The following is a 19,657-nucleotide window of genomic DNA, read 5'->3' as shown; positions in this document are numbered from 1 at the left end:
CAAAGTGGGCGAATTCGCCCCCCGGGGGGCGATTTACAAGCTCAAGGGGGCGAAAATTTGTAGAACAGAATATAGGGGGCGAAACCCCATTTGTAAATAATTACTCATAACCTTTAAAGGACACACATCTGAAGGATAATCAATTCAAAAATTCTAGGATTTTTTTTTACCTTGGATCGCCATGTCTCTAATTATGGTCATTTTAAAGTTATGAAAGACAAAATGTTAGTGTTATGCAAGCGGGTTTTTTTTTAAATAATGTGCAATTGATAGAATGATCGATATATGAGATTTTCACAAGGTCGGACTGATTAGTCACAGATAACAATTTAAACACCTAACATATTTTGGGTGTACAACAACACTCTATTTAAGAATAGATTTGAAGAAATATCAGAGATGCGTCGGATTTGAACCTTCAGAACGTCCGAAAAAATCTGAAAAAACGCTTTTGATATATTGAATTGAAAAATTTGTTGAAAACCACTCTATATTTTTATATATTTTTTCAGTATTTTGGATTGGATAAAAAAGTGTACCCAGAAACGTCTAGTATTTATTATAGACAATTTCTGAAAATTATTGAAATAATCTTAGAAATATGTAGCACATAAATCAGTATGAAATCACAATGAGAGAATCATATTACAGACCATCCTAAAACGCATAATTTCACTCAAACATGGCATATTCATGTGAACAGAAGTGCGTTTGCTCGAAAAACATTGCATTTGGTTCAATTTTGAAGAGCTTCGCCCCCAACTTTGTCACAAGCTGGCACCTATGCATACATAACATTTAAACTGGGCCGAACTTCTAACGAAAACTTATTGCTCGTATAAGCTACAGTCCAGTAAATCATTCCTAATAATGGTGGGTTATCGATATTCTAGAAAATATTTTTAAATGTATTGTTATTGTATTATGATGCTGTGGATATGCGAGTCGAAGACATTTTTTGGTGAAGACAAATATTTGAATCACATATCAGGGGGGCGATTTCAGATAAATATTGGCCTCAAGGGGGCGAAAGTTTAAAAAGTTTGGGAAGCACTGGTCTAGAGCATCGAACTGATTGCTCATTTCGATACAATTATCAACATTATTCATTTCACCCTTGGAAGAAAGTTCGCATTCCAGATAAACGTCCTTTCTTCCATTCTTGCCACGTTTAGTGACAGTTTTATATCCCACTTTTTTAGAAGGAAGTTGTGAATTCAGAGATTCACCCCTCCTTTTGTTTGTAGTTGCAACCATGTTTAGTGAATAAACGAGAAATGACGAGACGTCCTAAGAGGTTTTTTTCCAAGACGGTGTCCAAGAAGGATTACCACCGCTAGCTTTCGCCAACGGGTCCAACGAAAAATCGAAGGCATGGGTCCAAACAAGGATCGTACAGGGATCAATAGTAGAAAAAACAGTACTGAAAAGTACTGCTTTAGTAGCAATGAAAAGTACCGTTTTTAATTTTAGCACTGAAAAGCACTGTTTTTGTAGCACTGTAAAGTACTGTTTGATTGATTTAGGTAGTTTTTAAGAAAACTTCCAAAAGCAGAGAGAATTCGTGTACGCACAGCACGAAGGTACGATGCGCACTATTTTGTCAGATTGATAACGTGTCATCCATACTTTTCTCTCTCTTTGCCATTGGGAAGCAACTGAAGAGCATTTCAGTTGCTTTGAGTCTAAAACAGCTTGTGCAGTCAAAATGCTGGTTAGTAGCCAACAGATTTCAAATAACAGTGCGTATTCTACTACTAGACAGCTAAGCAGTCAAACTGCTTCAATAGGGCATTAGCATAGGGCTTAAAAGCATATCAAATGTTCTTTGTAGTCTGATCTGTGGCGTATTCAAATGCTTATTGGTTACTGAGCTCATATTTGGCCACAATATGCGTCATATCGAAGTGCTTCTCATTGCAAAGTTTTAGACAGTTCAGCCCAGAAAACCCCCCATTCCAAAGCGAATCATGGGAGTGCCCAAGTAGCTCGGCACCCTATCAATGGCAGACGGCAGAGTATGAGTGAACCCAAACTTTTGCACGATGACTTGAATGCTTGTTTCATTGATTTTAAATAGTTTTCAGATTTTTTCGCCAAAGTTTCGTGAGTGCTCTACAAAGAATATAAGATTATAATTCTAATGACACATTCATTTAAAATTTTGATCGATCCAATGCTGAGGAAATCAGCCATTTGTTTTCAGTATGTTTTTTGAAAAATATCACAATTTTAAGTAAAAAGTAAGTATACAAAATTCTAAAAATGCTCTTGAAAAAATACGTAGTAAGAATGACTTATTGCCTTTCGAATGCGATAATGCAAATTCGGCAAATAGCGTTTGCCCATAACACTAAAGAATAAAAGAACACTGATTTGAAACTTATAAGACGGTCGAAACTTGTCTGTTTCATTTAGGACAACATTGTCTAGATGTGATATTTTGAACAACAAAAACTTTTTATTCGTGTATCAATAATTTATTTCAGTACTTCTTTACGTTGAACTTACAAACATTTTGGTAGAACTATGTTTGTCGATAGAGTAGTCGAATAAGTATTATAATAGTGAGAATCATTTTAAATTGTAACAGTTTCCTTGTTCTGAGTTTTCATTTCTTTCTCGTTTTCCATAATGCAATGGCGTTTAGTATCTTACGCCCACTCTGGTAGTGATAGTGATTCGAGAGAATTTTTTTTCCATTCTACAAATATCAACTGAAATAATGCAAATTCAAATACAATGTCTGACATACCTTATTGTAAAAGAAATAATGTTACTAGTTCTGGCATTCTAAATGCCTAAATTGAATAAAATTCTGTAACTTTGTTTCACTACGTACGTGAGATGCTGACTACTAACATTTGGAGTGGATAGCACGAAAGTCATTGTCTTCATTTATTTTATCTGCCAATCAATGCATATTCTAAATATGGGTGTACTTTATATGATTTGTTCGCTATTCTGATAGATTTGTTGTTTTCTATTATTCTCTTGCGGATTCTGCCATTGCTTTATTGCACGCTTACCATTTCCTAACCCGATTAATCAACGCAACAACTTCTTCTATTTCACTGCATACCGTGGTCAAACAAATTCACCTTACATACTAGGAAGAAACCATCGCATATATGATTTGATTGAATTACTTGTGTTCATTATTCTTATTCGTTTAATTTCTATAGTTTTGTTGCAGTTTGTTATTTTTCACAGGGAATTCGTATGTTTTGATGTGGTTTGAAAATACTTTTAGATTTTGTTCAGTCACTAGAAATGTACTAATAATGCATGTATGTCAAGTTTTAAATTTCTTTAAACTATGGAAGCCAAAATCGATTCAACTAATTTAAAACATCCTAAAACAAAATCGAGGATTTTCAATTTTCTTCTAAGTTGACTAGTATCGTGCTAAAAGCTTAAACAATTTAAAATGTCGGTAAATGAGTTGGGTTTAAGTCGCACGTCCAATGTCGCTGTTTTAAAAATTTACCAAGAAATCATCAGTTTCATGTAAATTAAAGAATTGTTTTAACTTGTTAAGAAATAGAGTGCATTCGTGCATTGACGAATTTAGGCTGTTTTTATATTATTAATTATTATAATTTTGTTGTATGATATTTCTTCTTTATCGTTACAAATCTGAAAATATGTATCTATGTTTTTGAACATACATTGGATCCTTCATGTTTGCTCCAAGTTTTGTATCACACGCCTTTTACGTTTTTAACCTGTCTTCGACCAATCAATCACTTTCATTGTTCAACAGTGCAACTGTTCCCAGACCATTTCCGGAGAGTACATTCGGGCCATTGTCTCCATTCCCGTTGGAGTAGACGCTGATGTTATTAAGCGTAGAACAAGAGTTGCTAGAACTGCCTGTTGTTCCACTGTTGGACGAAGCATTTGGTTTGTTATTATTGATAGTATTACTGCTGCTGCTTCCTGGCAGTCCAGCATTTTGATTGCTAACACCCATGGGACCGTAGAAAATCAATTCTGGAATTTGTCCTCCTTGTACACCGGTCCCATTTGTACTCTCTGAAGAACATTGAAACTGGAAAGTAACCGTTCCAACACAAACCTCACTCATTCCTTCTTGCCCGAAGAAGCTCAACTCGGTACCATCTAATACCACAGATGCGGTGTAAAAGCATTCTGGTTCGATTTGAATAGGTGTTTCGAAAAACACATGGAACGTGTTGCTAGAACCATCCGAGAAGAATTTGGTACTGTTTTCCGCCAAAACTCGTCCCAGTCTCTTCAACTCAATCTTCACGTCATAATCCGCAGCCCCAGTTGACGATCCGTAGAGTCCAAAGCCTACGATGAATATCCGCTTATCAACGGAGAATTGGATCGAATCACACCGTCCCCTGTAACGCCACTGATTGCTCCGATAGGCACACGAAGCGAACCTATGACACACCTGCGTCTTCAACCCTGCTCGTGACTTGATTGGAAACGTCAACTTCGGCTTATTTTTGGCGGTGAAATTCAGAAATATATCGATCGTTTCCTGGTTGGTCAATATACCAAGCTGCGCCACTCGGTTGGCAAATTCCTCCAGCGACATAGTCGGAATCCGCACCAGGTACAACGCTTGTCCCAACACCTGCCGTTTGTTGTTGGATGTTGGCTCAATGTCGATCTTAGTGCATGCCGCGTGAGCCCAACTCAGCGCCGCTTCGAAGAGATGAATCTCCTTGCAGTTGAGAGTTTCTCGCGCCAGTATGGTTTCGAATGTCTTTAAGTCGATATCGACGAAGCCTTCCGACTTGATGGCCATTTCCGCCTGTTGAAATCCGAAGGGAGGACCATTTAACACGGGTGTGCGAGAGAGAAGTAAGGGTGTGAAAAAATAGGAGACAAAGTATTAGGACTGTGTGAGTGGTTTAATAAACGTAAAGTGAGTAAAACTGCAATATTTTCCGTTTTTGTGGCAGTAAATTTCCTTTATCTATTTCGAATTTGCTTTGTATGCAGAGCACAATTTTCAGTACAATTAGGTACAACACGATAAAACATTCTTACAAATTGTTCGTAATCGCATGATCTGTTGTGTTACAACTTGGTTGCTTATTCAGGTTCACATTGAGCTTCTTATGTAAGAGTGATTGTTGTCTTGTTTTTATTTTTATTTTTATTAGATATGCACGACAGAGATTGGAGCGAAAAAACATCTTTGAAACGACACACATCCATACATAGACTAGAGTATTATGAGATTATGAATTATGTGTTGCTGGAAAGTAACTTGAACCAATTTCACAATAGAATTTAGATGTAGGAATGGGCCCATCGCGATTTATATCTTCTTTCTAAGTATTGTTTAAATCTTAAATCAGTCAAGTGTTCTCTGTTTTTATTTTAAAACAAATGTATGATTTTTTTCAGGTAGGTTTGATAATCCTAAATATGTTATATTGTTTTGATGTAAAATATTGCAGTTTTGATGTACATGACTACACTTTTTAATCTACTAAATATAATAAGATTAGTGTCACACTAGTATGAGACAGGGGAGGGTAACATTTCGATTTTCAAATTATATACCATTATACGATGTTATACAGTTTTTCATTATAACCGAGAGATTATGACAAATGGATAGGAAAGTTTGAATATTTATTTGGTAAGAAGTGGTGAGACCTAGATTCAGTGTTCTGAAAGTACTGAATACTTTCCATATGTTAAAAGTAGGAACTTTTTTTTGCAAATCAAAGCTTCTCCTGTCCGTCTTGAGCGAACAGGAACAGGAGTTTTCATGTCTTCCCGAAATCAAAGTCAGTTGTATTAGTCGGATTACGTCTACGGGGTGCACAGGAGTAGCTTCTATTTGTGTAGTTTGTTCCGTCTTTTTATAATGCTAATCTCGATTTTATACCAAACTAATTAAATCTTAAAATATTACAAAGCATTCGACGATGCAGTTTTGGAGAATTTCTTGAATAAGTTACAAAACAGGGCTGACCATTCGGCATGAAAAGGGTTCCAATAGCAATACTTTACTTCAGTTTAGCGATACTATACATTATTTTTTCGATTCTCCTAAATTTAGTTTAATTCAAAAATGATTCGAAATGATTCAATTTCAAATTTTGAATACACAAAAGCTAGGTTCTCAGCACTTGTTCGGAGCTTGAACAACCGTTAGGACTGTTCTACACATCTTGCTTAAGGTCAGAGGCGCGTCCACATTCAGAAGCATGTGTAGGACAAACGTTGGTAAAGTCTTTATATCCAAAGAAGTCCAGAAAATGTTTCAAATTTATGGAATCCTAGACAGCATCCTTAGCACAAGACTGAAAAAGCTGCAAGATCATTGGCTAGATCAACTTCATAAGCGATTTACTATTTGATCAAAATTTATATCCTGTTTTGGACCAGTTTACTTAGATTTGACAAAACAGAACAAATTGCGATACTTAACAGCCAGTGATATTGTTCGATACTTTTCTTATTTAAACATAAAAATGCTGTGAATCTGTCGGTTTTTTATTGGATTCTTCGCAGAATTGTGATGTAAAGATTCCCGAAGAAACTTAACTGAGCTACTGGAAGAAACAAATAATTTATAGGCTGTCATGAGTCCCAAGTCAGACCCATACGAAAAAAAATGGCATTGATCAAATGTACTGGGAAGTTTAGTGCATTTTTGCCTAATTTCACAGAAACAGTCATGTCAAGGATCAAGGATACATGATGCAAAGTGCTACTGAAAGATCATTGGTAGATATGTTGAAAACTGATGTCAAATTAGCGCAAATTGGATACCTAGAAACTTCCGGGATGATCGTAGAATTACTTAAAAAGCTGAAGATTATTCACAAAAGAATCAACGTGCAGAAACTCCTTTAAATATGTCGCTGGAATATTTTCAACAATTCTCAGGGTGCCTAACCATCCGGGAAATGCGAGAAATGTGGGGAATTTCAAATGATCGGGAAAAATACGGGAAATGTCCGGGAATTTGAAAAACTCACCGGGAAAATATGTATTTCAAACATAAGACTTCAATTTGTTTTAGTTTCAAGCGCTATGGGCAAGCCTAGATTTTTTCAGAAGTTGTACGACCTGTCACTGCCTGTCACTCGTACTTGGCACTTTTGGCGTGTTGGTAGAGAAATAGTTAATCTGAGTGGATCTTTCAACATTTCTAGAAGAGCACTTAGGGATTCCAGGAATGGTTGTTGGAAAGTTGCTTGCTATAATACCATTTAGATTATTTGCTGTAATCCGAACGGAAATCGAATCGATGATTCACCGGTTCCTTGAAAGTGCTTTCAGAGAAATCAGAGGGTATTAGTAGATTGCTAATAAAGTTTTTAGTAGGTTTCAGAAAAGATTCTTGGCTAATATTGCTTGAAATTCTTTGCGTAGAGGTTGACGAAAAGTCGAGCCAAAAAAATATTGGGCATATTTCTTAGGAGGATTTCGTTTGGAGGATTTCTGGGGTTAATCATAATACTGATTCTTGGTGAAGCCTTATCTGCATTACTAGTTGGACTTTGTGTCCCTGATCTATGACAAAGTTCTTGTGCGGCACCTGACGGGATTTTATTGGCATTTACAACAAATTCTTCCAATCATCCTCAACAAACTTCTTGTAAGATTTTTCTTCAATTTATGGGAGGATCTTTGATAGCAAGATCCTCCAGATATCCTTAGCCAGATTTTTGTTAAGTTCTTGACGACATTCTTAGCCAAATCGTTGATAAAATGCTTGGGAGATACAATTTTGGATCTATGTCAGCTTCACATAAGAACAATAGAATGTATTTGGAGCTATCGTTCCTGTTAAAAACATGTCTCCTTCGATTCCACAAATCAAGAATTTTTTAACGAACCAGCCATGTGCTATGTCTAACGCATAATTCAGAAGGAATTCTTAGAAAATAATGGATTAAACCTTTTGTGGAAATATAGTCTAAATTTAGATACACAGTGCAGAAATTTGTATATATATTACCAGCATCTCTCTGAACTTCCTATAAATTCTAGTAGGCAGATGGGCTTTTAGATATTTCAATAAATAGTTTATATCCTTCTTATCAGAAATTTCCAAAATTTAAACCGCCTAAAACTTACAGTATTAAGTAAGTTAATTCAAGTACTCCAAATTTGACCATTTTCTGTGAAAGAATACGAAAATATCAAGTCCTAAGATCATTTTGTCATCAGTCATCAGGGCAACCGAGAAAAATCCGGGAGTCGAAAAATTTTGAATGGACACCCTGAACTTGCAAGCATTTTTAGTGTGCCGACAAGAACCAATATATAGGTACTGAATATGACTGGCACTGGTCTTGGGTTAATCCATGAAATATTCCAACAATTCTTTGGGAATCTCTTGATAGTTCTCCATGCATTTTTCAGTAATTTGTCAAGAAATACTTCTAGGAATGCTTGTGGCAATTTATCCAAGGACATCTACATCTGATTGTAGAAATTCTGTAGGATGATGTCACTTCGTGTTGAATCATGGGTAGGGCAATTCTTTGACTGTTTGACCAGGTATTTTTTTTGCGTGTCCTACCCACTACCTGCGCCACTGCAAGGTTTAAAAAATATAACAAGTTCTTTGAATTTTTATCAAGACTGCGAAATTTTACTCCTGGGAGTTTTTTCTGTGGCTAGACAAAACTGAGTTTCAAGTTGCAACGAAAATTTTCAATTGGTCAAACACAATTTCTCTGACTCTGACAGGTTTCAAGCAGAATCCTGGGAACTGTTTTCTCCCAATTTCTCTCAAAAGCATCACATGGGTTCTATTCCCGGTCGGTCCAGGATCTTTTCGTAATGGAAATTTCCTTGACATCCTTGGCCATTAAAGCATCATCGTACTTGCCACACTATATTCGAATGCGAAAAATGGCAACTTTGGCAAAGAAAGCTCTCAGTTAATAACTGTGGAAGTATTAGTAAGAACACTAAGCTGAGAAGCAGACTTTGTCCCAGTGAGGACGTATTGCCAAGAAGAAGAAGAATTACTTTCGGATCCTGCGCAGGAATCTCGCAAAATCTTATGTGGAATTTCATTGAATTGATAACATGATTTTCACAGAACCCTTAAAAAATGTTCAATGATAGTAAGTGAAATTCTGACAAAATTCTTTGCGAATTTCTGATAGAATTTTGAGTAGTTTCTATTATTTACCAATCCATATTCGATTTGTGAGATGTTTCGTAATAGGCATTTGAACGTCCCAAGGTAAAATTTCTGAGACAAAAAAAAAGGTTTAAGGCGAATGTTCAGAAAAATTTCTCTGTTCCTATTTTGAAACTAATTTTAAATCTTTTGAAGGAAATGTGAATCTAAAACTGCATGCATTTTATCTCAAAATTAGCAGACTTTGGTATTACGATACCTGATTGGCTTATCAAGTTCATGATAAATGGCATTATTTCTCTGTAGAAAATTATTTAAGTTGATCAATATTGGTCATCTTTATTGATATTTTACTCACATAAATTGGTACACAAGTACGACGAAAATACGTGCGACTCGATTGTATAGTCCTCCTAGCGTGTTAACATTTACAAGCAATCTGATGACTCGACAACAATCATCTACATTTATAAGGTACGTTCATAGCAATATCAATATGAATTTAAAAAGATAACATGTTTGCTTTGTACGATTGCAATACAAATATATGCTATCTAGTTATGTATAATCTAAAATTGAGCCGGTTGAATTTTGGCTATTACATTTAGCGTACGATCGTTTCGAATATTAAACCGAAGGTTCGCCTGAGTTATCCGTTTCGCTAGTACTCAACGAACTCGTTGAAACGGACGAAGATACAGTGGCAGACGAGCTGATCGAACTGTTACCCTCTGTGACATTACTAGTGGTGCTAGATGAAATCAAGGGAGACTGAGGTTGTTGGAAACACGGAGACTGGGGAGAACACAGTGAGGGTGTACTAGAAAAATTCATTATTCTACTGGTGTTAGATGTTGATTTTGGATTGGTGATAGATTGCGCACTAGTGGTAAGACTACCGGTTATGAAATGGGTGCCATCCCTATCTACAACTTCTAGATTGGCCGTACTCTCACATACCTGGGCATCAATCACTTCCCAACAACGCTGCATTAGTTCCGGTTCCTCAAAGAGCCGCGACTGACTTAGTAGGAGGCAGGCGTTTTTTGCCGTTAGACTAGTTTCCAAATAGTTGACACAAGCTCGCGCCAGATGGGGAACAATGTACTTCTTGGCGACGTACAGAGTGGCCAGGACATTGTCCGCCTCCAGATGGATCTCATCACAGTAAAGATATCTGAAAATAGGTGTTCAAAGACTTACGCTGTAGAAGTCGAAATAATTTACATGTTGAAGGTTACACTTACTTCAGTAACGTTAAGAAAGCGTTCGGTTCGACATCAGGAACTTTGATTTCTTGTTTGTTCTCAGCCAATCCACCGTAGAACATGGCGTAGAACACGGAGCTGCCAGTTGCGAGCACGTATTTATGAGCCGGTATGGTCTGTACTTGTTCTAAATAAAAAACGCGTGAGAGAAAGAGAACATCGTCAGACATGTACCTACAGAGAAAACACTAAAAGGACACATGCGAGCGCATCTGCTATTATGTAACCACGTGCATCTCGCCGGCTGTCTGCTCATACTGATTCTATATTCTGATTAGGCGTATCATTAATTTGCAAACAGCCGTAGCACATTGGTGTCATAGGGCGTAGTCTCCGTATTAGCTACTTACCGTCAGTACCGACGATGAAGCGTATGTCCGCCATCAAATCATTATTGAACATGGCCGCATTCCGCTCCCGAACCGTACTTTTAGTGGCCTGCCAGTTTGGGTCGGCCGTGTCTGTTGCGGTAGTACTGGTAATGACACTGCTGCCTCCACTGCTGGTATTGCTGCCGTTTGCTCCAGTTGGTAGACAGAACGAAGTTGCACTGAGGGCACCGGGCGAAGTGATGGTCGGTGATGATGGCGCACTGCAGGGTTGAGTCACTTGCATATTCTCCACTCCTCCTCGGCCGCCACCAGTTGGGCCATTCTGGTTGCCGGGCGCGGTAGCTCCACCAGTACCAGCTGCAGCAGCTCCGCTATTTTGGTGAAACGGGGCCAATACGTTGAACATCTCAACTGCAATGAATACACCAGAGGAACACAGCGCTAGAATAGTCTCATTTTTGTTCTACCCAACGTGTGAGGGCCGAAGTGTGTTTTTTGCACGGTGGACAACACGTTATAAGTGTTCGCTTTTTATTGTCTGATGCTATTGCCACACAGTAATCATGGCATTGGAACACGCACACATATGATGACGTCACGTCGCCACCGTCTACGCGCCCGTCTGTTCTCACGTTTGGTCTAAGACAGTCTGTTTATGATGGCGGAACTGCACCAGTAGTGGAACGAAAATTTAAATCGCCACCGACAAATCATCGGATGTTGTAGTAGATCGTGGGGATGCAAGATACGAAAAAACATTGATTTTCCGTTTGTTCTGTTGTGTCCTTGATTCGTCGCGTGAGGGACTGCGTTGGCAAATTGGGAGCGTTAGCACGAACCAACCAAACCGAGTGGGAATTTTGCCAGCCTTTGCCAAAATGTTAATGCGTTGAAAAAACCTACTATGGTAGAAGTATCATACCACATTAAGATGCAAATCAGTATGAATCGTCTCATGTTTAGTAGATCATGTTCACATAGTAAAGCTTTATTCAATCTTTTCACATGTTAACCCAGGTAACCAATAAGCACGCATAGTCCTATTTTTCGTCAAATAAGCCCCAGAGCTAATACCAAATTTTTAACGACTGTTTAGCCCTGTATTGGCACTATATCGCAAATTTGAAGCGTTAAGTGCTTAGTGGTTACTTAGAAACTCCTTTGCACCTAATTAAGACAGAGTATTCCTACATTGAAACCCTGTCATAAGAAAACAATGTGATTAGCAATGAGTTTAAATAATCAGTGTCTTCGATTTTGCGTTGAACCCCATTGGCGAAAGTAAATTTTCAATAGATAATTCAATAATTCAGAAAAAAATCGGGTTAATTTATTTCTTTTCTGCTTTCATTAGGAGTATATTATGGGATATATCAAAATAGTCATGGATGGGCTCGCGGCAAAAACGCACAGCCTAAAATCCCCACACAAAATAAAACTTACAAAATGAACTTTGGAGGCTGATTGATGGAAACAGCAGTAACCTAAAGTCTACTTGTCACGTCTTAGGTGGAGCATAACGCCGGGGACTTGTTTCCGGACTCTTTGAACGATTGACAATGCTTTCAACACTGCTGTCCCTTCAAGTGGGTTGTTGATTAGTTCAGCGTAGATGGAGACAGCATCATAAAAGAGCTTTCCAGTTTAAGTGTGATAGCTGATTTTACGTCACTAACCCAAATGTAACATAAGCCCGAATGCCACTTGTCCGTATGTTTCATACAGTCTATTTTCTGGGAAAACGGATTTGAAATTCAATCAGTGGTTTTCCTTCTTCTAATAATCGGTTATTCTATTATCTTATTTTGGCGACATGAACAACCAAAGAGCCAGCTGATATCGTTAATTCTTAGAAACATATGCTGTCTTTTGTGTTATATTACTGAAACAATAAAGGAATTTGAGCTCCTCGTATTCGGGCAAGTTGCATTCGGACTAATGGTGCATACGGGCTGACATTTAGGCTAGTGTTATAGAATCCCATTTGATACCGATTTCCATGTGCGCCTTTCAACTCTGTGCATAATTGTAATTTTTAAAGACTAACGTTTACGTTATATATCTATAGAAGAAGTTGAAGTAGCAAAAGTAAGTTTTAAAACTCACCATTTCAAACTGGAGAATTTTGCAGCCGAAATGTCACAATTTTTCATGAATAAAAATCCGTAACATTGGTACATAGTAATTAATTTATATTACAGTCAACCCTCCATGACTCGATATTGAAGGAACCATTAAGGAGGAGGTATCGAGGTTCAGAACACAGAACCAGTGCAACTGCGAAGCTAGGGACCATCGAGTTAGCCATGAAAACCAACATTTACTATGCTGCCCATAACTGCATATTTGTAACATTCAACAAAAGTAGGCATTGAGTAAAAGGGATACCAAGTGTGCATTCGGTAGCAGTATGGGAAGAAACAAAAATTTCTAAAAATTCCCAAGAACTCAAAAATGCTTATTCAAGGCTGAAATTTTGTTCAGATAATACCGCATATTGGGTGAATAGTCAGAAAATATTTCTGATGGAAATTTCATTGCTACTACATTACTAGGCTCATTTATAATCTCCATGTGACTGTTATATGGTAATAATTACCAATTGTATAACTTGGTATTTTTTTCAAATTTTTTAGAAAAATCTTACAGATTTCAGTAAGTTGATCGAAAGTGTTCATCATTTGATGACCTTCCACGGCATTAACTCGAAATGTCGAATGTGACAAATACGCAGTTATGGGTAGTATGGTTCTCTCATTCGATATCGAGATACACAATATCGAGTAAGGGAGAGTTGACTATTGTAAATTTCACTTTCATGCTACAAATGAGCTATTCTTTTGAGTTTGTAGTTTAACAATTCATAACTGGATCAGGGTGTGTCGCTGAACAACTGATGTTTGAAAAATGTGGAATTTCTAATGCATGCGGATATTTAGCTTCAAAAGCATATGAAACATCTGAAATCAGATGAGCATTCATGAAGTTATGGTCAAAAAAATGTTTTTTTTAGTAAAAGGAAGAGCAATTCAGAGAAAACTACTTTTAACCAAGACTAGTTTAGTTTTAGACAAATTTGATATTCTACAAACTTTTTATAAACCTAAAAGCGGTTGAAAAATAACAAAGTTATGACGACTTCACTGAAGGTCGTATTTCATAACTTGAAAATTCATCTTCAAGTCGCTTGCACCACCTCTAAATCTTAATATTTTTTGCTCAAAATTTGAGTTTTCCCTTTTTATGTGATTTGAATTCATTTTTTTTGGTTTTGAGACATTTCGAAAAATCAGCCGCGCCCTACTGTGCATCAACTTATTCTTACAGCTTATATGTCAAAGCATCCTTCTTGTTCCTTCTTGATACTTAAGAAGCATAGTCGATAACTGTGTTCTCAAAGATTAGGAAAATCAGTGGGAATTCAAACCAAAGCCTACGCTTCAAGACAATTTTTATAGATCAAGGTATAGACGGCCAAAAATGACAATTTGGTTCAAACCAATCATTGACAAGCCCAAATTAAAAAAAAAAACTGTGTGGCTGAACTGGCGAGCTGCTTAAATTCTAACAGTAAATAGTGCTGTTAAAACTGGAACTCCAACCATAGGCATATAAAATAATAACTATTGTCGTCGTTTTAAATAAATATTTTTGAAACTTTACGTGTTTCTGTTGAAATACACCTGTGTAACTGCCTATACGCCATTTTAATGCAGTGGTTCAATCAATTAACGTTAAAACATCGGATTCGCTGATACCGATATTGAATCAATGTAATACGGCCGATACCGATAAACCCCCATAGTGCACAGCCCTACTGTTCATGTCCGCATAGACTAGGGGTTTTCAACCTTTTTGGCTTGCGGAGCATTTTTTTAAAAATGAAATTGCTGCGCGGAGCACCTGTTCTTCATCATCACTTCGTTTGAAGTCTGGATTTTTCACATGTTTTTTGTCGAAAGACAAAACGTCGAAAGGACAAAAGGTCGAAAACGATGCGCATGGTGGGATATTTTTCCTTCTAAAGCATAAACCAGGTTGTTATGACAGTGTGACCAGGTCTTTACGTCAATTTATGCATACAATCGTTCGTCAAATTGTCTGTTTGTTGTTGATGTATGCGATTTAAGTTGACAAAAGTATGACTTGAAACGAAAAAACCTCACCCAGTCAACTTTTTAATTCCAATCTTCAGCAAATGCACAGATAGTTTGACTGAAATTGTTAACAGATGCAAAAATGTAGCCGGAAACAGAAAAATACTTCTGATTACAAATTTTATGAAAAGTATGTATCAGACGTACAGTATTGGACAAAACATTTGCAACTTTTTCGTTTCTCCATACAAAATAATCAACTTTGGAGGGTTGGATCTGAGTCATTTATGGACCGATTTGAATGAAATTTTTACAGTGCTTCAGAAAAAACTTAAATTTTAACATATATTGTTGAGTGATTTTTCCATCCATGAGTTTACAAGCAATAACGGTTTAACTAAAGTGAATTTTATGACGATTTTTATTATAAACATAACTAAACAATTTGAAGGAATAGCTAACTGAGATCTAGCTTTCCAAACTTGATCATTTTGTATGGAAAATCGAAAAAGTTGCAAATCTTTTGTCCAATACTGTACCAGAAAATTATGTCACACGGAATAATTTTTTCCCTAAATTTTGAGTTAACTTTGTATAATTTTGATTAGGTATATAAATTATTCTTTCAACCCAAAGTCTCTCGGTATTCTCCTTACGAATGTTGTCAGAAATAGAGAGAGATGCATCTTTCCAATGGGGGTAGGGAACCAGATCCTATTTTTGGGACTTTTCACTTCGGCAGTGAGGTTTTTCCAAAGTTACTGAGCTCATATTTGGCCACAATATGCATCGTATTGAAATGCTTCTTGTTGCAAAGTTTCAGACAATTCGGTTGAGGAAACCCTCCCATGCCAAAGTGAATCTTGGAAGTGCTCATGTCTGCACTCTACTTCGGCCTAACAAGCTAAATTTGGGTAAATGCAACTTTTCCTATGTTTGGATTGAAAGAACTTAACTTTGCGTAAAATCCACCCTTATATGGGTAAAATTTTCTAATGGAATTAAAGGCTACCACGTGGGACCTTGGAAATTTAGCCAACATTGAGTAATAGGGCTCAATTACAGTATTGCGTTGAAACAACCCAAAACTGAGTTAGACCGCGTCTCTGTGCAGTAAAGCGCAAACATTCAATAACGTTCAAAAATCCAAAAATTTCCAATTTTAGCGTTACGTAATAAATGGATGCCGCCATATACAAATGTTCTAGAAAATTATGAACATTTGTATGAGAAAACTTCAAACTTTGGGTGTTGTTTATTAAATGCCTACTTTTTTCATATGGGACAATTATGCTCATATGGATAGTACATTGGATTCTCCACATCTCGATGTCCTTCTCTATGTCGATAATTTCTTCGCTCCCTTCATTTTGCATACAATTTCCCTCTTCTTTTCTCGTTATCCTCCTTATCTAGATACAGTTAACTCTCCCTTACTCGATATTCCGTATCTCGATATCGAGTTAGAGAACCATAGTAAAAGTTGGTTTTCATGGCTAACTCGATGGTCCCTTGGATCGCAGTTGCACTGGATTTGTGTTCTGTAACTCGATAACTCCCTAACTCGATGGTCCCTTCAATATCGAGTAAGGGAGAGATGACTGTATATCCGTATCTCGATGTGCTTCTGTTGATTTTTTGTTCCCAATTTTCTCTCCGTATGTCAATATGACCAATATCAAAGGTTACTAGACCAAATTTTCGTGATCCAGAACAAATTAGGAACGGGAAATGTCGTCTGCTTGTTTATTATTTTTCCTATTTTCCTAACAACAAAGAGCTTTTCAATCGAGTATTCATAAAAAAAAGTTCTTTGTCTCTTATCTCTCCCTATCTCGTAGGTCCTTTCGATAACGAGATGTGGAGAGTCGACTGTACATATAATATTACAATCTATTGCTGTTTGCGTTTGACGTGCAAATCTTCGCTAACTGTGCTTCAAATGCGGTAACACGAAGTAATCAAAGGACTCTTAGCAACCATGATCCGTATCACCGCCAACCTAGCAATGAAAATCACAATCTGACTTCGCCTTCCTTGTGAAAAATCTTACCGCGTTTGGTGTTCCCGCATTTGATATTTGCATTTAAACGCACACAGCAATATTATTGGGCACATGAGAATTTTCGCTACAGAGAATTGAATTTTATTAAAATCAAACGATTGTCCATTCAATTCAATGTCCATCGTACACTATCACCCCAAGACAAACATGGATGCAAATATTTGACTTACTATTATGATATGGAAACACTGAGAAAATCTGCTCTTCATTCCTCTTCATTGGTCGCTGGGAAATTTTCGCATACAGGTTGGACATAATCTTCCGAAACTTAATGACCAAGCTGGATATCCACTCTTGCCACCAGTAGATAGCCTACTCCCTGTGGCTTCTTTTGCGTTTTTATACACGGGAAAATTTAGGGCGTCGCTTTGGTTACAAAAATTGCACAGGTAATTTGTTTGCTGCTTTGTTGGTTGCCACATGCGACGCCAAACGATAGTTCACAGCATCCTTCAATCGACGTAGCATAACTTCTCGTAGAATGATTAATCCACGTTTCTTAAAAAGGGAAACACAATCCTAGAGGATGGCACCAAAGTAGTCACTTTTCAGCCATTTTTTATTTTCTCCGACGATTTACCGAGGAGATGTAAAAGCCTGCTGCTTTCCTACGCGAATCGTGGCCGAATAGCATGAACTCTGTGTAGTGTATTTCGTCTGTACTATGGAGGAAGTAACCCACACTGAGGCGAAAATATTTGTGTGGTCCTATCTGCGCGTGTACCAACAATATTATTATCGCGATTTTGATGGTATTGGCGATTGTTTACACTCTTCGAATACCAAGGCGTAGTGCGGGGGTGAATTATTGCACTTGCGCATTCTGTTTCACGTGTTGGTAGTTGTCGTATACATAACTACCTTATTTCGAATGTTATTAATTTGTTCATTCAGTTAAGTGCTTATAAGCTTTGAGATAGAGGTGCAATGTTTCCAGACTTTACAAAGTTTTTTTGAGCATAAATGAGTCGATTCATCAGTCTACTGCGGTGAAAATGCTCCTTAGTGTTTGCTGCAAGTGCGTAAGCAATGAGTAGCATTTTCACCTTTTTTACTGTTTTGGCTAGTCAACCAAAAGACTTTTGGGTTCTAAACAATTTGATTTTTTTTACAAAAACAAAGTAGTATATATTGAAAAGTATCACTTTTTTTAAATACCGTAAAAAATATTCCAACAAATTTACAACTTTTAGATTGAATTTCTTAGAAAGCTACGTAATGATGATGTCCTCGAAACAGAAAAATTTGAGTTACTTAATTTTTTGGGGCCTGAAAAACAGTCATAAGTTTGAAGCATATCAAATAAAAACAGTTATTTGTTAAAATGTAGGTTTAAACAAATATATGATTAGCCCATAGTACCAAAGCTTATAGTTATGTTTCATACGTTACATACACATCTTCTCAACTAGTGTTGCACATGAATCAGATGTGTTGGTATTGAATCGGCAGATTCAGCGCAGACCAGCGTAAACCAACACATGTGATATGCTTGCAAAAAGAATCTTGTTTGTTTACATCTGGATTTTCTTCATCATTCTCATAACTCCAACACTCATGCCGCCTTATCGCACCATCCGTCGTTCTTTCGTATCTTTGTATTTATTCGTTTTGTTTATGTCTGGCTTAGGTCTGAACTGGCAACTGATAGGCAAACAAAATTCGACGTCATAGATATTCGTGACGTTATCAGTTTTAGTCCTATTTTTTTTCGAAATTCACTAGCTTTTGCAAAATTTGTTTCTGGTTTTTGAAGCTTGTCATATCAAAGATTATATATGGAGCCGGATGCTATTCTTGGCACTTTTGATTTACTTCGGAAGTGGGCTGAAGCTTGAAAATAAAAGTTTTTCGGTGTAATTTACTAAAAATCGACCAAAATGTCACTTACACCCTTTTGCGTAATTCATAGACCAATAGTTGAGCATTGAGTCATTTTTACGATTAACAGTCTGCTTTCGTACTTCTTGTAAGTGCACGTCGCCGTTGAACCTTTCCCGTTCTGTTTGAACGACTCTTGACCCCAGGGGCACAAAAAAAATTCAAGCACTAGCCAAGCCATCAAGAAATCACACATGCCATAAAATTAACCAACAAAACCTCGCACAAATGAGTTTGCATCAATAATAATATGTGAACGAAAAAAACAACGTTCAAATGAAGTGGAGTGGCCCATTATTTGACCAGAAGGAAGTGGCGTTCGATTGGCTGCCGATGGTCACTAATTCTTTTTTTCCTTTCTCTTTCTTCCGATCTCATTTAGTTATTCGAAGGTTTTTGTTTCAAACCTGTGTGTGCCGGCAGTCATGGCTTTTTGGCTTTCAATGTGTGATCTACAAAAAATATTGTTGTGGGTTGATTTTTTAAATAGCTTTTTGATATTATATCCATCTTGTGATGTTTATATTCTATATCAACGTAGTTTGATTATGCCCTTGATTATGCTTTGATTTTTCTGTTTGGAAATTCCGGTTGTAATTCCTAACAGAGTTCTAAAGATAATACCTTAAGAAAATTACTGAAGAATGTGCAAAAGATTGTATGGAGATTCCATTCGTGGAATTTATTATTTTTTCTGTTCGGAACGTAAACCACTGCGACCAATATCTGATCTATTGTAGTGTATCCCGTGTCCTTTGTTTAGTGCATGTCGTGTTACCTTATCACCATTTAAAAGTGATAAAGTATTCGGTTTTCTTACAGTTGTAATTCCTAACTTGATCGCAGGAAAGGATTCTAATTGAAAGGTTCCGCTATTTATACCCTTTGAAGAATGTGGTGGTTGC

At 37.0% G+C, this 19,657-nt stretch overlaps 2 protein-coding genes across 5 annotated transcripts in view; one reads left to right on the top strand and one right to left on the bottom strand.

Moving 5' to 3' along the window:
- The window catches only part of LOC5574582 (transcription factor IIIB 90 kDa subunit), a 96,914-nt gene that overhangs the window by 18,079 nt on the left and 59,178 nt on the right, over positions 1-19,657 (top strand). The gene's annotated exons all lie outside the window — the stretch shown is intronic.
- The window catches only part of LOC5574583 (BTB/POZ domain-containing protein 6-B), a 44,088-nt gene continuing 27,035 nt past the window's right edge, over positions 2,605-19,657 (bottom strand). For 3 of the 4 annotated variants that reach the window (XM_021853752.1, XM_021853760.1, XM_021853765.1), the window contains exons 3-6: positions 10,728-11,120; positions 10,357-10,504; positions 10,070-10,286; positions 2,605-4,792 (exon numbers count right to left, since the gene is read on the bottom strand). In XM_021853752.1, coding sequence (XP_021709444.1) covers positions 3,743-4,792; positions 10,070-10,286; positions 10,357-10,504; positions 10,728-11,120 — 1,808 coding nt within the window. In that variant the 3' untranslated portion in view covers positions 2,605-3,742. Of the gene's footprint in view, positions 4,793-10,069; positions 10,287-10,356; positions 10,505-10,727; positions 11,121-17,041; positions 17,522-19,657 lie in introns of those variants that run through there. The other variant, XM_001655155.2, reaches the window with a different exon arrangement.

The sequence above is a fragment of the Aedes aegypti genome, chromosome 1 (genome assembly GCF_002204515.2).
Source record: "Aedes aegypti strain LVP_AGWG chromosome 1, AaegL5.0 Primary Assembly, whole genome shotgun sequence".
NCBI lineage: Eukaryota > Metazoa > Arthropoda > Insecta > Diptera > Culicidae > Aedes > Aedes aegypti.
This window is presented reverse-complemented; position numbering and strand designations above follow the sequence as displayed.